Below are 18,166 nucleotides of genomic sequence, written 5' to 3' on the forward strand. Positions count from 1 at the left end.
TCTTCTGTAATCTGGTGTCAGCCAAGTAGAGCTGAAACTAGCTTCCTGACAGGATCTGATTCTTCTCTCCTGGTGCAGTTCCCTTCCTTTCTCACCTTTTCCCATTCATCGTCCCAAGATCCATTTCATTTATTATTTATTTAAAGATTTTATTTATTTGACAGAGAGAGATCACGAATAGGCAGAGAGAGGAGGAAGCAGGCTCCCTGCTGAGCAGAGAGCCCGATGCGGGACTCGATCCCAGGACCCTGAGATCATGACCTGAGCCGAAGGCAGCGGCTTAACCCACTGAGCCGCCCAGGCGCCCCCAAGATCCATTTTAACTGAGTAAATTCTATGCCACACACAGGGCTTGAATTTACAACCTTGCGATAGAGTTGTGTGACTGAACCAGCCAGGCAGCTGTTCAAGATCCATTTTAAATACTGTCCTTTCCAGTATTTATTTACCCAATTCCCCATCAGTAGGTTTCCCTGACTCCTGCCTGTTCCTTGCTTATACATACATGGACACTTTATCTCACTTAAGCAACCTTCCATCTTCTTGCAGGGCGGCGTCCTGTCCTTGCGTGCCATTTGGTCTGGCACATGATGTAGGTGCTCCAAGCGGATCTGCTGGACACTGACCGGAGACTGGTAGGCACTTGACACGTTTTCTGGGATGGTCTCTGATTAATGCTTAGTGTGCAAGTTCACCTCACGTTAAGATACTGGTTATTTTTGTTGAGACCATGTAAAATAGAACAAATAGGTGTTGGGACTAAGCTACTTGAAGATCTTTCTTTAGCCCTTAGTAGACTTATCATAGCGGTGACGCTCTAGGACAAAGACAAGGCCTGTCCAATGATGCCAAAGCTGTTAGTAGTACTCAGTTGGGAGACCAGTAACCTCTTCATTCATTCTTCATTCTAGCTAGCACAATATACTAAGATTCATTGCTGTAATCTCAGGCTTCCAGGTCTTACTAGCACATATTTTCCCCCATTGACTTCTTAGTTGGCAGGTCACAAAACCAAAGTGTAACAGGACAGGAACATACTGTTGCCGCAACATCCAGTGCCGCTGTTTCAAGGAGTTACTTCGGACTTGGGCACATACAGGATTCCTCTGAGGTGCTCATTCTCATCTCTGTAAGATGAGAGAGATCAGAAGACCATGAGGTCATCCATCCACTGGGAGCCATGGAAGAAGGTCCTATATAAAGCTGTTACTGGCTAGTTAATACCAAGTCAAATTGGTGAAACTGACATTTTGCTGGTCCTTGGGTTTTCCCCTAAGCTTTGGAGAAATTTATCAAAATTTGTGAACTCACTTTATGTGATAGTTTAGGAAGGCTCCAAGCTAGTGCTTTTGTTTTTTCCTCCGAATCCCACGTATCAGGCACTTACGCAACTGGATGCATTCTAAGGCAAAGATGTGATGGCAAGAAGTAAAACAAGGTCAGGTGTCTGTCTCACACAGTTTATTTAACAATAGGTAATAAGAAATCAAATTTAACAGTCTATACAGTGATCCAAAGTTCATATTTATAAGTAATCAACTTTAATTGCATGATTTACAACAGTTGAGGGTTTTTGCTTTCTATTTTCAAGTTTTACAGAAAAGGTGTGTACGTGTGTGTGTGTGTGTACGTGTGTGTATGGGGCAGGCGCAGGGTAAGGAGGAAGAAAGCAAGCAAAGAAGAAACCGCAGGGACATTGTGTATGTGAAAATCGTCCCACTGGAATCGTTTCTTACCCTCTTTTTTATTTTTTCCTTTGTTAGATGTAAAAATAACGAAAAAAATTCTTTCAAGAAACAGAACCACAATATATAATACATCAATTTTGGCAGCTGCCCCTGTATATTTTGAAAAAGTCATTTTTCTCTCTACATGTACAAATTATTTTAATACTTGAAGTTTTTACGCTCAGACTTACAGAATAGAAAATTTTCTGGAGCACAAAAGTTGACTTGAGGGGAGGAAAGGTGAAATTTTTTTTTGTTTTTTTGTTTTGTTTTTTTTTACATTTTTAAAAGAATGAACATCTTTGCACCCAGAGAAAAAAAATTGGTATTTTTAATATATATTTATATATATTTATATATATATAGAATGTAATTTTAAAGTAACATTAACCCCTTTTGTCCTCTGGTTTTAGAAATGTTCTAACTCTTCCATAAAGTGAGGAAAATAGGGAAAAATGTCAACCATCTGCACCAGTAAATAATAACTATTAATATTACATATTTTCATTAATTTAAAAAAAATAATAAAACCTATCGGAGGTGCAAGGCAGGAGCATGTGGTTGGCTTCACAGACCTCAGCCTCCTCCCAGTGCACACTTGAACCACACACACAAGGGAAACAAAAGGCCGGTGGTAACCAGCCATAACAAAAATATATTCTTTGTATTCTATCATCCCTCAGGTTCATCTGGCATGTTTGCTTTAAACCACAAACAGCTACTGCACAGTTCTTATGGGTTCCACGGAAAATTGTCTTTTAGGCTAAGAAAGATTCAAAAAAATTGTTTTCAGTACAAAAAGTCTTGTTAAGAGAAAATAATTTTTTTGCTCCCAAAATACTACAAGGTGTCTCTAGTGTATGTCTAGTGTACTCTGTGAGAGGTTTGAATTCAAGTCTGAGTTATCGGTGCTGAGTCCCAGGTCCGTGGCGCTTGCACCATGGAGGTTTGCCATGCCTGGATTGCTAGCGAGCTGAGAGAGCATTGAACTCTGGTCCGGGCTGGCGAAATGCCCTTGTTCCATGGGGTTGGCCTGGGCAGCTACCAGCCCAGGATGTGGAGAACTGGTCTGTGGGGAAACATGGTGTGGTGAAGGCTGAGGCTGCATCCTTGGGGAAGGGCTGGAGTGGGGGGGCTGGGACTGTGGCCGCGGAGAGGGGACAGGCTGGGGAGAACGCACTTGATTGGAGAGAGAAGAAGGGATCTGCTGGCCTTGGAGGTGTGGGGACTGCGCCTGGCTTGGGAGCATATGCTGCTGGGGGCTCATGGGGTTGGGCTGAGCAGGGGACCCCATCTGCTGCTGGAGGAGTCGTTGCTGATACGCCTGCAGGCTGGCTCCCGCCTCTGCCCCCAAGGCCTGCGGCAGCTGGCCCATCTGCCCCATGCTCCCTTGCTGCATCTGCTGCATGTGGTGCTGCATCCGCGGCGGCGGCTGCTGCTGGGGGGGCGGCGGCGGCGGGGGGTAGCCGACTCCTTGGGGTTGCTGGAACTGGTTGTGGTTGGCCATCCCCGGGCCGAGCCCGGGCCCTGCTCCCTGCTGCTGCTGCTGCTGCATCATCTGCTGCCGCCTCAAGATGTCTCGGAACTGCGAGGGCATGGTGCCATGGTTCATGTTCATCTGCTGCGCCTGGGGACTCATCCCGCCCATGGGCGGCTGGAGCTGCGGCTGCGGCTGCTGCTGGGGCAGGCCCGCCCGCTGGACGCCCGCTTGCATGGGGTTCATGTTCGGCACGGCCGGGTTAGAGTGCGCCCCCTGCTGGCCCGGCAGGGTAGGCGGCTGCAGCCCCGGCTGGCCCTGTGCCATGCCAGGCTGCCCAGGGAGGGGCTGCGGATTCGAGCTGGCGTACTTGGCGGCCCGCTGCTTGATGAACGCAGCCAACAGCTGGGGGTTGGCGTGAAGGATACTAAGCACCTGTTGCTGCTGGAGGGGAGAGCTGGGAGACCTGAGAGTCCGCAAAAGGTTTTGTAAGGCTTGTTGAGACACAGTGCCTGGTTTGAGAGGGCTCACACCGACCTGGCCCAGTCCCGGCTGGGGAGCGATATTCAAGGGCTGGCCGTGCTGGGCCACCGACATCATGGCTGGTGGCCGCGGCATCCCAGGCTGTAGCTGCTGGGGCGGCGGCAAGCCTCCCTGCACCCACTGAGGCTGCTGCTGCATCCCTGCGGGCCCCATCCCTGCCTCCAGATGCCCGCTGGGACCTCTGGTCATCGGGGGTGGGTTCATACCCATGGGGGCCATTGGAGTCATCTGGGGCATCTGGTGCTGGATTGGCCTTTGAAAAATTTGCACGTGGGCCATCTGGCGCTGCGTCTCGGCCGCCCTCTGAATCTGCATGGCCATTTCCACTGCGGCGGGCGGGGGTCCCGGGAGGGGTGGCTGAGCAGTCTGAGGGGGGGTGGGAGGGGTCACCTGGCCCGCTGCCTTACCCTGGGACACAGGGCCAGCAGGCTGAGTCCGGGGCAGGTAGGGCGGCATGCTGTTGGGCGGGGTGGGCTGGGGCTGTGAGGGGGGCTGGGGCTGCGGCGTCTGCGGCGTGGCCGGCTGCTGGCCCGTGGGCGTGGTGGGAGTGGCGGGAGTCGGGGAGGGCAGGCCCTGCTGCTGCCCCACCACACCGGTCCGCTGCATGCTGGCCATCCTCCGGCGGAGCATCTGCGCCTGCTGGAGCCGGTGCTGCAGCTGCTGCTGCCGGAGCTTCTGCTTGATGTTGAGGCAGAAGGGCACCGGGCACTTGTTCTCCTGGCAGTGCTTGGCGTGGTAGCAGCAGAGGGCGATGAGCTGCTTGCAGATGGGGCAGCCCCCGTTGGTCTTGCGCTTGCAGCCCTTGGTGTGCTGCACCACGCGCTTCATCTTCTGGCAGGACGGCAGCGAGCAGTTGGCGTTGCGGCACTGGCAGGCGTGCACCAGGGACTGGATGCAGCGCTGGATGCTCAGGCGGCGAGAGTCTCCCGGGCTCTGGGTGGCCGCAGCCTGCTGGCTGTTGCTCTCGTCGTCTAAGCCGAGACCTAGTTTCTCCATTTTGTGGTCATGGTTTTTAGTGTTATAGCAGGTGATACACAAATCATAATCCTGGGGGGAAAATGGGTGCAGTCAACTCTCCCAGACGGAAGCCATTCGAATACATTTTCTGTATTCTGCTAGGGCCCCAAAGCTGCCTTATAGAGAACCACTCCAAGGCCAAGCCCCTCCCGATCTGCTCTCGGACTCCCCACCGGCACCGAGCACAGGCCTGTGTAGTAACGTCTGTTCTGCTGCGTCTCGGGGACCCAGGCCTCCCCCTTCGCCCCGCCCCCGGGGCCTACCTCACAGACGGTGCAGTGCCAGCGCGTCTCCACGTGGTGTTTGCACTCATTGCAGGTGTAGACGAAGCGGTCCTGGCTCTGGGTGTGCAGCTCCACCAGCATGCACATGGTGGACCACTGGGCTCTTCGGAGTGAAGAGAACTCCAGGTGCTTGTCCCTCGCGAGGGTAAGGAAGGCATCCCGCCCGTCCATCAGATCGCAGGGGATGAGGGGGTCAGGATCGACAATGGGAGGCAGGGAGTTGGCGGCAGGGCCAGCGATGAGACGGATCACAAAGAAGACCTACGAAAGAGACCATCGCAGTCTGACTCCGGGGTAAGCGCAGCGCTGGGTCAATGGCAGCAAACAGGTGAGTCAGGAGGGAGGCTTGCAAGGCTGCTCGAAACCTCTGGTCTCTCCACTGAGGACGACGACAGAGGGCCTAAGATTGACACCTTATTCTCTTATTTAATAATCCTTTCCAAATCAAAAGGGTCCACTCTAAGATCCAATCCACGGCCGACTCTGAATCTAATCACAAGGAAACAAGTCAGACAAATCCAAACTGAGGGACATTCTACAAAAACGACTTTGGGCCTTGACCTGATTCAATAAAACGCCCATGTTACCAATGACAAGAGAGCCAGGGACCGAGAATGGTAACTCAACGGGACACACAATCCTTGACTGGAGCCTAACAATCAGACATTAGAGAGTGGAGCCGGGGGCAACTTCGCGAGTGTGAAGCCACAGTGTGGTTAAGGAGAGGAGGTCTTTTTTTCTTAGAAGGTGCTTGCTGAACTGCAGATAAAGAAGATGTAGCCAAATGTTAACAATCGGTGAATCTAAGCAAGGGGCATAGCGGGGGATCCACTCTGCAACTTTCTCTAAGTCTGAAATTTGGGGGGTGAGAAAGAAAAAAGCAAAACCTTCTTAGTCCTTGCTGCATAAACAAGAAAATTCTTGTTCATCGAAGTTTGAAAAGACACAACCACTCTTAACTCCCATAACCGTTAGTGTCAAGGCTGCAACAGGAAGCTGGCACTGCACATGGACTTCGCGTTAGTTGTATGTAACTATAAACTCTTACTAAGCTGAAAAACGCAAAGGTTCCTTCAAGAGATGAGCAACCTGTGAGCACCTGCTGCACTGCCCACGACATCCCGCCAGTTTCTCAGAGACGAAACTCTGTACAAACTGGCAGTGACACTTGTACCTGGGCAGCAATATTTGCGTAAACGAGATTAAGACCTTTCTAGAAAAAGAACACCGGGCAAGAAGAGCACACTGAGTAGAGACACCTCTTGAACAGATGCCAACCGTGAAAAGCATCAGGGAGGACTGTGATGTTTGTCTGACCGCGCAATATTGCGTGTAACATTACGGCTCAAAGAAAGGCTCATAAAGCAAGGAAGAGCATTTTGAAATGTGATGCACAGGAAAGCACTGGGTCTAACCAGTAGGGAATCCCTTTAACGAGTCACTCAAAATAGAGGCAAAGAAATAAAACCACCTGGTGACTCCCTATGAAATCTTTACAACGACCAACCGTGCAGTGTCAATCCTCTTGATTATTTCCAGTGTATGTTACCCTCCAGCTACGATAATACCCAAATTTAAGCTAAACTGACAACCTTAGATTTTAATTCCCAATAGATACCCACTAACAGCTTCAGGCTAAACAAAGTCAGAAGATTAGATGCAAAATTTAAGTCAAGCCTATCATCATACACTCTAGGGACCTTTCCCAACCACTTTGTCAGGCCAGAATCTCATGACACGAAATACTGCTCAAAATAGCTAATAATTATTACTGATAACATCAAAACGAGGCACCCACCAGAACTCAGAAACCCTGAGGATTACAAACTGGGTTGGACAAACTATGCTTATGCTTTTAATGCCAGAGACACAATACGACAGCACTGAAATAATCAGTCCTATTCTTAGCTCCCACTCACCTATCCTCTTTTCTTTCTTCTTACCCCTCGGAGGATTTCTTCCTTCTGAATTTCAAATGGTCCCGTGCTCACATCTTAAATGCTAGCCATGGGGGGCAGTGTTTCAGACCTCCTTCCCTGCTTCTTCCCCACAAGTGGCTACATATTACCTCTTTGTGTTTCTCCATTGTGGCATACAGCTTCTGCGAGAGGTCGTTGGATACATTGGGCATGCCCGGCTTCTTCTTGTTGCCCCTACTCAGGCTGCTCTTGTTTTTGCTGGTTTTCTTATTATTTTTCTTTTTAGCATTTTTGCTGTCTCCCTTTGTCACCTGCAGGTTAGCAGAGGGGACAAGGAAATGTTAACACTCTTGTTAAGAAGTGATCTGAATAATACTAATGGTAATGGGTTCTTCTTTTCTTTGAAACTAGAGATTCTAATTCTACCAGTGCTTTCCACACAGACCCTCTTTTTTAAGCTTTTACAGCAGACTAATGTTTACTAACGTCTGTGCGCTAATTTTCTTCCAGTGAAGACTCCCTACGCTAAGACCCTTCAATAAGACCATGGTAGCCTTAGCTATTTGCTTAGACGAGCCCCACAGTTTGGACACCACTCAGATCGATCCATCCTATATCCGATTTGAGAACAGGGAGTAAGGAGTGGAAGGGTAGCCCACCCTTTTAGGGGTCTACTATAAAAAAACAACTTGAGAAGAGCCAGTCAATGAATTCAAGCTACAATGCTGTGAGTTTAACAGGCTACTACTTAAAAGTGACTATCATTAGGTCAGACTCAACAGAGACCATGGTAGCTAAGCTATGGGGAAGTAACTGACCAGGAAAAGCTCCTCAGATGACCCCTACACAAAGCCAGACTGTGTCCGGGGGACTGGCAAACTCTGGCGCAGGCCTGTTTTCATACGGCTCAGAATGCTCGATACATATAGAAAGTAGTGCTGGGGGCGGGGGGAAGCCAGAAATATTCAACCTGGATCTTTACAGGAAGCACTTTTGCCAGCCCCCTGCTCTGAACAGTTAATTTTCTATCAGTTTTTCAAGGTTTCCTTCCTTCTGTTTTTTACTGCCAGAAATCCACGGGTCTGATGATAGAAAGGCTGGAAAACCACTAGAACAGAACATTAATAACTTATCTAAGCCAATTCTTTCCTGACCAATTTAAAGAACTTTCACACCTGAGAGTTCTAAGATCTGGGCAAAAGTTGAAGGCTGGTCGTGGATCATACCCTGGAATCAAGGCAGAAGCCGGAAAGGAAAATGCAAAGCCCTTACATCTGCGCTCTCGTGGCCGGTGTTCTCTTCTCGCTTTCGCTCTTCCTCCTCCTGTTCCAGTTCCTTAATGCTCTCTTCCAGAACGTTGGGCCAGAAATCACCCTCAAAGTAAGGCAACTCCTTTGCACTTGTTAATCGATCTTCAGTAGCTTGTTTAAAAATATCCTGTGAAAACACCCCGGTACAAATAGGTAGTTGTTTTTCTTTCCTTTTTTTTTTAAAGACGCATTTATCATTCAGAAGCAGTCACGGCTAAACACAAGAAACACAAAGGACTGCAACACCTTCTGAAAGAAACACGCAGAGACTTTATTGAGGGCCCAGGGAGACATTTAAACCTAAACAGTGAAAACTCAAGGTCTGAAGTCAGTAGTTCTGGGTCTATCTTTCCTCTGCCTGTGAGAACAGGGAGGTTACCTGCCTTTATACTGGTGGGACATCTTCCTGCTAGGACCAGTGGCACGGGGGAGGCACGATCAATCACACCGCAGCCTTCACTGCAGCTGATGACCGCGCGCAGAGCAATGGGGGGCATGCCTGCCTTGCGCCCATCCCCCACCCCCCAACTCAGAAATATGTTCAAAACAACCCAAACCACAAATACTGGAAACTGCCTGGCTACAGGCTGCTCTGCTCTGCTGCCTAGGAGAGCATCCAGTTCTTGTCTTTCTCCCCAGGAGTAAAAACAGATAAGAAACTTATCTGTTCAAGTTCTTATCATGAGACGCCCTCTAATCATGAATGGCTATTAAGAATACGTTTTTCATCACATCTTTAAAACAGAGATTTGTAGATCTGACTCTTTTAAAACTGAGTTTTTCTTCCTTTGAAAAAGGAAGAACAAACAGAAGATTTCTGTTAAGATGGTCAAATGGCAGACTACAGAGCAACAGATGAGTCCTTGCCCCCCAAGTCCTCCTGACCTTATAGTCATGGACGATTCGCTCAGACACGGCCTTGTCAAGCATCTTTTTGTACCACTCCTGCAGTCGCTTGGGCTTGGGTATCTTCTGGTCAGGAGGATGGCAGTGGAAGATATAGTCATCTCCCTCACTTGGCGGACAAGCCCAAATATGCCCTGTCGTGTATCTAACAACACGGAGAGGGAATGTTCAAGAGAAAAGTTTACTGTCCATTCCAGAAAAAATGCTGTAGTGTGGGGTCAGTAGAGAAATCATATTAAGGCAATACTAAGTGTACAAGTCAGCATCAGGCCAGAACCAGGCCTCACGCACAGCACTTACAGTGGGTCTCACAATGTGTAGTTCTTACTGGAGGCAGCCCTCCAATAAGACCAAACCAAAGCTAGGCGGGTCCACTCCGATAAGAGCTCAAGAGAATGCAAAATGTTAAAGGGAAAAACATGCCAGGGGAAGTGGGAATATTTTCAAGCACATATTTTTTTTTGAACGTAAGAAATCAGACTCATTTGTGTACCTCCAGATCTTAGTCAGTTTTTGATTCTGGCCCTAAATGAGAAACAAGCGTCCAATCAAACTGCACCTAACAGCTTAACTGAATGAAACAGAACTCATCTGGAATGAGTCCGACTAGGGTCACAACAGCCATTTCTGTCCAAATGACAATACTGAGAAAAGGGAGCAGGAAGTCACCGATGCTTCAACCTATGTCCCAGGGGTCATTAGTTTAAGTTGTTTTTAAAGACAGGACTGACTCATCAGTATGCTTACCCTAATTTTTTGACGTATTCTAAATATCCAATTAGAATTTCATGATAGACTGCAGTCCTCAAGCACTTAGGACGGAAGAAATGAACACTGTCGAGGTATGATATGTAAACTCTCCTGCATCAAGTGGGGAGAAAGAAACCAAGTCAAGTCACGTAAGGAGTTCTTACTCATGTGGCTGAAAACACAATCTCTCTCTCCTGCGCCTTTCTCACCTCCTTGATAATGCACAGCACAGAGGCACAGATAAGTGACCAAACAGTGCGCCGTTTAGGGGAGTTTTGCAAGCCTATGTAGCTCTATTACAGACTCAGTACCCAGTAGTGCTCGAAGCACACTGTGTTAGTATTTATGGATCCAAATGTATTCTGGCAGCATTCTTGTTCTGGAAACAAACTCTAAACATACCCTAACATTCTTTCACATACCTCTCAGGCAAAGTGCTTTACCACAATCTAGATTTAAGCCCATTTGCTGAAAAATAGTCTGCTTCCCACTTCCAATTTCAGGCTGCTGTTCCTATCCCCTTCCTTATTACTATGACCACAGAACAGCAGTACTGAGCAGTGAAAATTTGCATTTCCACTTCCAAGCCAAGCACATCAAATAGTTTCCTGCCCATGATGCTTCAAACTCCCACTCAAATTGGAAGACAGCTGTGTTAAGTCCTACCTCTGGTTGGGTGGAGGGCAGTCAGAGCCATACTCTTGAACATGCATGCCAAAGAAGCACAAGTCAACACCGTCTATCTCTTCAAAGGCAAAGAGGGCTTTGGTTCGGTATGGAAAGGATTCTGCCATCTCTCCACTATCTACAAACCTACACAATGCAGATTGGAGAGAAAAACATCTCGTTCAGATCAGAATCATCAACAGTAGCTACAGTAAGCACCAGAGTAAAGGAGAAATTACTGGTACCTTGCTTTCATGCCTGGCTTCACTTCCACAGTTTTGTCAGAAGCATGAACTACCCGAACAGTGACTTCTCCTGATTCAGGGTGGTTTTGTCTCCTAAGAAAGTCATTCACACGGTTTTCCAGAAAGGTGCCAAGCCTGGTAGATGGCAACCCTAGAAATGCAGTGAGAAGTCCACAAGTGACCAAGGTGCCAATTTATTACTGTTAAACGTCTTAAGCTTCAATATAAAATATCCTTTCTACACAAATAAGATAACTTGATTTTGTTAAAGTAAAGCAATGTGGTTCATATTTGAAAACAATCTTTAATTTAAAAAAAAAAAAAAAAAACAAAAAAACACAAAAAACCCCAAACCTGGAACACTTCATGAACTTGTGTGCCATCCTTGCATAGGGGCTATGCAAATCTCTATCATTCCAATTTTAGTACATGTGCAGTCGAAGAAGACAAGGTAGTCAATTTAATGTGTCTTCCACTCACCTTCTTTTTAAAAAAATATTTACTTTATTTACTAGAGACGGCGTATGAGTGTGGGGGCAGGGAGGGAGAAGCAGACCCTCACTGAGTGGGGAGCCCTATGCAGGACTCAATCCCAGAACCCTGGGATCATGACCCGAGCCAAAGGCAGCTGCTTATCCAACTGAGCCACCTAGGCACCCCTCCACCCAACTTTTTGGAAAATTTTCCAATTTCAGACGTTAAAAAATAGAACACCTACATGCACTTTGCCTCAATTGCAGTCATATTTAAAAATAGCACTGGTTGGGTATTATGAGAAATTATAGGAAAAAAAGCATTCTGTAGGTCAGTAAAAAGTGCAAAGGCATCTGTAACATTAAACCAAATACCAAATAACGTGATAATCTCAACCGTACGATAACAATCTTTGGCTATCACTCCCCCTTGTCCCTGAAGCGAGACAGGTCTGCAAGAAGCCCTAATTGTATGGACCAAATCGAGGCAATCACGCATGGGATGGCAACTTTGGACAGTATTTCTATATGTGGCCCCCAAAATGAAGAAATTTAGGGAAAAAAATCCACACACACACCTTGCACATTTCAAATCCTAATCCTTTACACGTTATCTCTACACTCAACGTGGGGCTTGAACTCACAACCCAGAGATCTAAGTCACATGCTCTTCAGACTGAACCAGCTGCGGGCCACTTGGATAGTTTAACTATGTTTCAGCAAAGTATTGCCAGGATTTACTTCTAAGATTAAACTTACTTTTAGCAGAAAACTTATTTTCTTTCCTGGTTCGTGCAGATTTCTTTAAGCAGCCATCACAGACAAATCTAAAATGTAAACCAAGACTCTGCTTACACAGCTTAGAGAAAAATTTCAAGTTAACATAGTAGTAACAAAGTCTACCATATACATATATATGTGTGTGTATATATATATATAAAGTTAAAACTCAAAACACAAACTGGGAGAAATATTTCTAAATATATAATAATGACAAAGTAAGCAATACACAAAGAGCATTTAGAAAGCATTAAGGAAAAAATAAGAATAAAAAAAAGTGTTCCTTAACCAATCGACTATTCTTAAGTTGCAGGAATCACTGTAAGCCTTTTAATTATTCTTACCCAGCTCTCTAAATTGAGAGCACTAAAAAGGCATATCTGAACATAAGCCATACATACATCAAATGAATGATTTTCCCCCTGCATGTTATTTTCTAGAAATGTGTTAATTAGCCACTTCTTTCCTGTGATCCCTAAACCAGCATCAACAATTAAAGAGCACAGGACAGTACAGAGAGCCCATCTTTTTTTAACTTTGTATTTATTTATTCATTTAAGTAATCTCTACCCACTACAAGGGTGGTGGTGGTGGGGGGGGGTGCATCAAACTCATAACCCTGAGTGAGATCAAGAGTCACTTGCTCTTCCAATTCTTCAGCCGGGCACCCTGAGATCATGTATAGACACCCCCAACCTTGAACTGAGCTGGTACCAACTCCATCCTGGAGAGTGAACAGAGACCCACAGTAGTAGACAAGTGTCACAATGGACAAAAATCCATTTACTGTTGTCAAAGTTGTTGATAATGTGCAGTTCTTAAGTAAATACATGGAGAATATTCAGAAACAGAACTTGGGACCCAAAGACAGTTTGTTTATAGAAATCTGTTTGTAGTCATTTCTATGAAACTCTTTCACTGGACAATAGCCATATAACTTACTGCCCAACCCCCTGCAAACATCAAATCATAACCCATTTTACCATTTAGTAAACCATTCACAGCATGACATTTCCTCAGAGGTAAGAACAGAGCTGCCCCATGGACACCCTCTGTATCTTAAAATGTTCCTACTATAGACAGTATAAGCAGCACTCAAAATCTGGCAAATTTAATTCCTTCTAATAACTCTTTGTTAGTTTCCAGGTGCTGAGGTTTCTTAACTCTTCTGATAAATCTTACAAAAATACTTAGTTGTTTTCTTTTGTTCTCAAAGATTTTATTTATTTATCTGATAGAGATCACAGGTAGGCAGAGAGGCAGGCAGAGAGAGAGAGGAAAGGAAGCAGGCTCCCTGCTGAGCAGAGAGCCCGATGCGGGGCTTGATCCCAAGACCCTGGGATCATGACCCGAGCCAAAGGCAGAGGCTTGCTAATTTAAGAGAAAGACCTATATTTTTGGATTCTAGCTTTATGTTTTAAAAGTGAACTTCAGAATTTTTTAAAGATTTTATTTATTTATTTGAAAGAATGCAAGGCGTACAAGCAAGGGGAACGGCAGAGGGAGAAGGGGCAGAACCCTGAAGAGCAGCAGGGAGCCTGACATGGGGGTCTATCCCAGGAACCAGGATCATGACCTAACCTGACAACAGATGCTTTAACAGAGTAAGCTACCCAGGTGCCCCTAAAAGTGAATTTTAACTATCACACACAGTAACTTTGAAAATATGATACAATCATTGCAATGATAAAAACTTGCTAAAGTTCACAAAGAAAAACTCTAGAAAAAATACTAATGTCTCACCCAGATGGCCAGATGATTTCATGATGAAGGACACAGATCTGATGCATCTTTCTTCCACACTCTGTACATTCAACAAACCTGTAATGAAAAGCCAAAGAATGTGAGATTAAACCAGAACTTTAACTAAATCAAACTTTCCAACACTTTCCTTTATTCCCGACAATTTAAGATAGCCAAGATTACATTCAAAGAAGGATCTTTTTAAAAAAAGCTCTTTAGTGTTACAGGCAGAGCAAAATTCAAAAGTAATTAAGTCACTGAGTGTGATAATTTTATCTGAGAGGGAGGGAGCACACGGTGGCAGGGAGGAGGTCAGGGGTTAGGAGGGTTAGCACCATACAGAATTTAAGCAGATTCCCTGCTGAGTGTGGAGCCCAACTGCATGACCCCAAGATGATGACCTATGCGGAAACCAAGAGTCAGATACTTAACTAATACTTAACTAACTGTGACACCCAGGCACACCAAAAAAAATTTTTTTAAGTAATTTCTACACCCAACATGGGGCTTGAACTTAGAACCCTGAGTCACAAGCTCTACCTACCGAGCCGGCCAGGTGCCCCTGAATGTGACAATTTAAAATATGACTGTGGGTAGGCAGTAAAAAGTGAAAGATCACTACTGCTTAAAGCCACTGAGGATGGCTGTGTAGCTGAGATCATGATCCCAGGGTCCTGGGATCAAGTCCCACATCAGGCTCCTTGCTCAGCGGGGAGCCTGCTACTACCTCAGTCTGCCACTCCCACTGCTTGTGCACTCACTCTCTGATAAATAAAATCTATTTTTTTTAAAAAAGGAAGAAGTCTGACACTACGCTACCCATTCTAGGAGTGTCCAGAGTACTACGACTGTTCGGTACTTTCTGGTTGGCCTCACTACAAAGTAGGGGAGTATGAAGATGTCTGAAAATGCACAGGGAAGGAACACATGACAATCAGCAGAGGTAGGAGGGAGCTTCACTTGGGCCCAAACTATTTAGGGGATTTAGAGAAATGTAAATGATATTAACTGTAACGCTTCCAAATTTCCAGCCCGTGTGTTGGACATACGTTGTACGGATTTATCCTCACACCACACTGGCTATGCAAACAGAGAGAAGGAAAGGAAGAGGGAATATCAAAGTAAACGGACTATGCAAGGCGCCACTTACAGTTCAGGATCCAGTGTGTCATTTTTTCTCTTGGAAAATTGTTCTTTATTTATTGTACTAAGGAGAAAAGAGGGACACAATGAGAAAAAGCAATAAAAATGAGCAATCTGACTACCATTCTAACCAAAGGAACAAATCTTACAAAAGTGGATTATTTAAATCTTCTAAGATACTGAGGGTACACTGAATAGGCACATTCTAGGCTCTTACAAAATGTACATTTACATAAAGGAATGCCCATGTTTTTGGAGACTTTATAATAAATCTATTTCCCCGGAGAGGAAATGAACAACCCAGCAACTCACCAACTGCAAACATAGGACTTTGTTGTTCTTTTTAAAACTTTGTTTACTACTCTTAGTAATCATTAGGTATTTATACCTTTCTTCTTTTTAAAAGATCTGGTTTTTGAGTAATCTCTACACCCAACATGGGGCCTGAACTCACCACCCTGAGGGTCAAGAGTCCCGTGTTCCCCTGACTGAGACAGCCAGGTGCCCCCAGCATTTATAGCTTTTAATAACAGACAGCTCCTAGACTGAGCTATGAAGATGGTGTATACGGAAGGAGCTAAACCCTCTTTTAAATTAATATTCATTTCTTAGGACAGTCTAGTCAAATAACATTTTATATTAACAACAAAAAAATCTCAATATTAAAACACATTTCAGGTTACTAATTGTTACCTGTTTAAAACTTTCACATGGCCTCCCATCCCCAAAGCTAGCACAACACACTGCTCATAGCCTCACCAATACAGACGCTAATGTCTTAACCTTCTCTACCTAGAATCAACTTCAGGGTGCCCAACGCTGACTACAGTGACTCCTCCTCACAGAAAAGAGGACCTCTCTCCACACTTAAACTCCTTCCTACTACATATGGTCTAGATCTAAAGGGCGAAAGTCCTTTCTTTTCAAAGTGTGCTTAAGGACTTAGGAGCCTGTCAGTAACGCAGACTCTCAGGCCCACTACAGACCTATAGAATTGGAAGGGGATTTCCATACACTTTAGTCGAAGAAATTCATGGTCCTAAGGTTTAGATCTTGTGGGAAGCCACTCAACTGTACCAATGGTAAGGCTGCCTTCCTTTCCTGCCATCAGGGGAACTTAGAGCTAGTCAGCCTGATTTATTTAGCCAAGGGTCAGAAAATCTCCTTAAGGTTCAAGGGGACCCAGCATCTGCTCCCCCAGACTAGCACCCGACTCTACTATACTGGCAGTCTAACGGTGACTGAAGGAAAAGTGCAACTTCAAGACTTAATTCGGAAAAATTAACCAGTTTTCCCTCAGAAGCCCTATTTTTCACTAGTAGTGTAACAATCCCACACTTTTTGGAATGTTCTGAACTGCTTCTGTTTATTACAAGTTAAACCAGAAAGAAGGAACTGAAGAATATTTAAAGTATACCAAATAGTTTTCTTCCTAAAACAGTACACACCTGAAACACAATGTCTAACACTACATTTTAGCAATCAGAAGAGCTATTAGCCAACTTAAGCTATGTTTCTAAATTTGTCCTGGCATTTGCCACACACAATAAGAGCTTGTGAGACTGCAAAAGCCCAACCTACTCTCTTTCTTCTGGGCTACTCTAATTAAGTGCTTAAACCCATAATGTGAAATGAATGTTGCTCAACGATTATAATGATTTCAGTACTGATAACCAAACACGAGAAGGCTGTAAGGAAGTTATCTGTTCAGTTCCCCTCCAACTTGAGTTAAATAACAAAGTTCCCTTGCACTACAGCCTTTCAATTTTTAGGAGAGAAGCTGTTTCCATATAGAAGAAGTATCTAAAATGACCACCCAATCCAGTGTTGATGTATTTCCTAGATCAGTGTTGACAAAACTTTCTGCTGTGACAGGAATGTTTTCTATCTTTTCTGACTAACATGGCAGCCACTACCCACAGAGGTCTATGGAACATCTGAAATGTGAACTTTTATTTCCTTTAATTAATTTGTATTTAAATAGCCCACTGTGGCAAACAGCTACTATACTGGCAGTGTAACCCAAGACCACTAGAAGCTTAAGGATAATCACTGGACAACTAACCAAGACAGCACTTTCCAAAACAATGCAGTTACTTACGTTTGAGGCTGGGAAGGGTCATCCCCCAAAGAAACGCTCTCCCCTTGGATTTCATTGAAACACTTCTCACAGAAATGATACCTGTCGGCAAGAAGGCCATACTGGGGTGAACTGTTCCGTTCACACAACACAGCCCAAGCCAAGCAACGAAGCCACCAATCACAGCAGGCCAAGGAGGGGGACGGGAGCAGAGAGCAGGTCATCAACGGCGACAAGGACATTCAATGATGCAGAGTTATGGGCCCCACAGTTTGGTTTTTTTGGTTTTGTTTTGTTTTTGTTTTTTTTTGGTTTTTGGTTTTTTTTGCAATCAAAGCCAAGTGCAGACAACGGACAAGCATGAGGGAGAAAAAAAAAACACAAAACAAACGAAGAAATGAGGGATTGCAGGACAACAAAAAACATAAAAGCAAGACAAGACAACACAAAGCAGAAAGCCAAGGCAAAGCAGATTAGCATTAAATATCTCAAATGGGATCACAAGTAGCAAATGATTACAGCAAATAAAACAAAAAAGTTTCACTTACACAGACCTACATTCTTTCATTTTAGTAATTAATGCTACTTGATGAAAATAATCAAAAGGAGGAAGGATAAATGTACTGGAGGAAAGAACTGCTGCTCTATTACTGAAACAAAACAATCACACAGTTCTCCCCATTTCCAAGAACAAAATAAGTAACAAATAAAAATCCACTATGGATACAGAATGAGGAAGCAATCACCTAAAAACAACCCCAACTGAAAAAAACCCACAAAATTTTTCTGATCCCAACAAAGCCACGTAAAAAAATATTTTTTCAACGAAAACTCTGCACAAGTGCTGAAATACTCATTGCAGCCACCAACTGAGAGCTGAAAAGGCAAAGGCAGGCAGTGGTGCACGCAGGCACATGATTCCATGTTCCTTAGGTACAAAGATTACAAACACTGCGCACTGGTGTTAAAAAAAAACAAAAATGGCACAGATGTCAAGGCTGCAGCATGAGCAAAGTTTCATGCAAGTTGTCACTTTTTTTTTAAACGTAAGTGCTTTTAACAACTTGACTCACTTTTCCTAGGTATTAACAGTGAAAAACTAT

At 44.8% G+C, this 18,166-nt stretch overlaps 1 protein-coding gene and 1 pseudogene across 1 annotated transcript in view; both read right to left on the reverse strand.

Moving 5' to 3' along the window:
- Positions 1-2,082: 2,082 nt before the first annotated feature.
- EP300 (E1A binding protein p300) overlaps positions 2,083-18,166 on the reverse strand; it is an 82,499-nt gene continuing 66,415 nt past the window's right edge. The window contains exons 20-31 of the mRNA XM_059401933.1: positions 17,085-17,165; positions 14,991-15,047; positions 13,841-13,918; positions 12,077-12,144; positions 10,845-10,995; positions 10,600-10,746; positions 9,931-10,044; positions 9,163-9,328; positions 8,240-8,404; positions 7,117-7,278; positions 5,028-5,309; positions 2,083-4,794 (exon numbers count right to left, since the gene is read on the reverse strand). Coding sequence (XP_059257916.1) covers positions 2,581-4,794; positions 5,028-5,309; positions 7,117-7,278; positions 8,240-8,404; positions 9,163-9,328; positions 9,931-10,044; positions 10,600-10,746; positions 10,845-10,995; positions 12,077-12,144; positions 13,841-13,918; positions 14,991-15,047; positions 17,085-17,165 — 3,685 coding nt within the window. The 3' untranslated portion in view covers positions 2,083-2,580. The remainder of the gene's footprint in view (positions 4,795-5,027; positions 5,310-7,116; positions 7,279-8,239; positions 8,405-9,162; positions 9,329-9,930; positions 10,045-10,599; positions 10,747-10,844; positions 10,996-12,076; positions 12,145-13,840; positions 13,919-14,990; positions 15,048-17,084; positions 17,166-18,166) is intronic.
- On the reverse strand, positions 11,193-11,292 carry LOC132021016 (U6 spliceosomal RNA; annotated as a pseudogene).

This window comes from Mustela nigripes, chromosome 6, assembly GCF_022355385.1.
Source record: "Mustela nigripes isolate SB6536 chromosome 6, MUSNIG.SB6536, whole genome shotgun sequence".
Taxonomy (NCBI): domain Eukaryota; kingdom Metazoa; phylum Chordata; class Mammalia; order Carnivora; family Mustelidae; genus Mustela; species Mustela nigripes.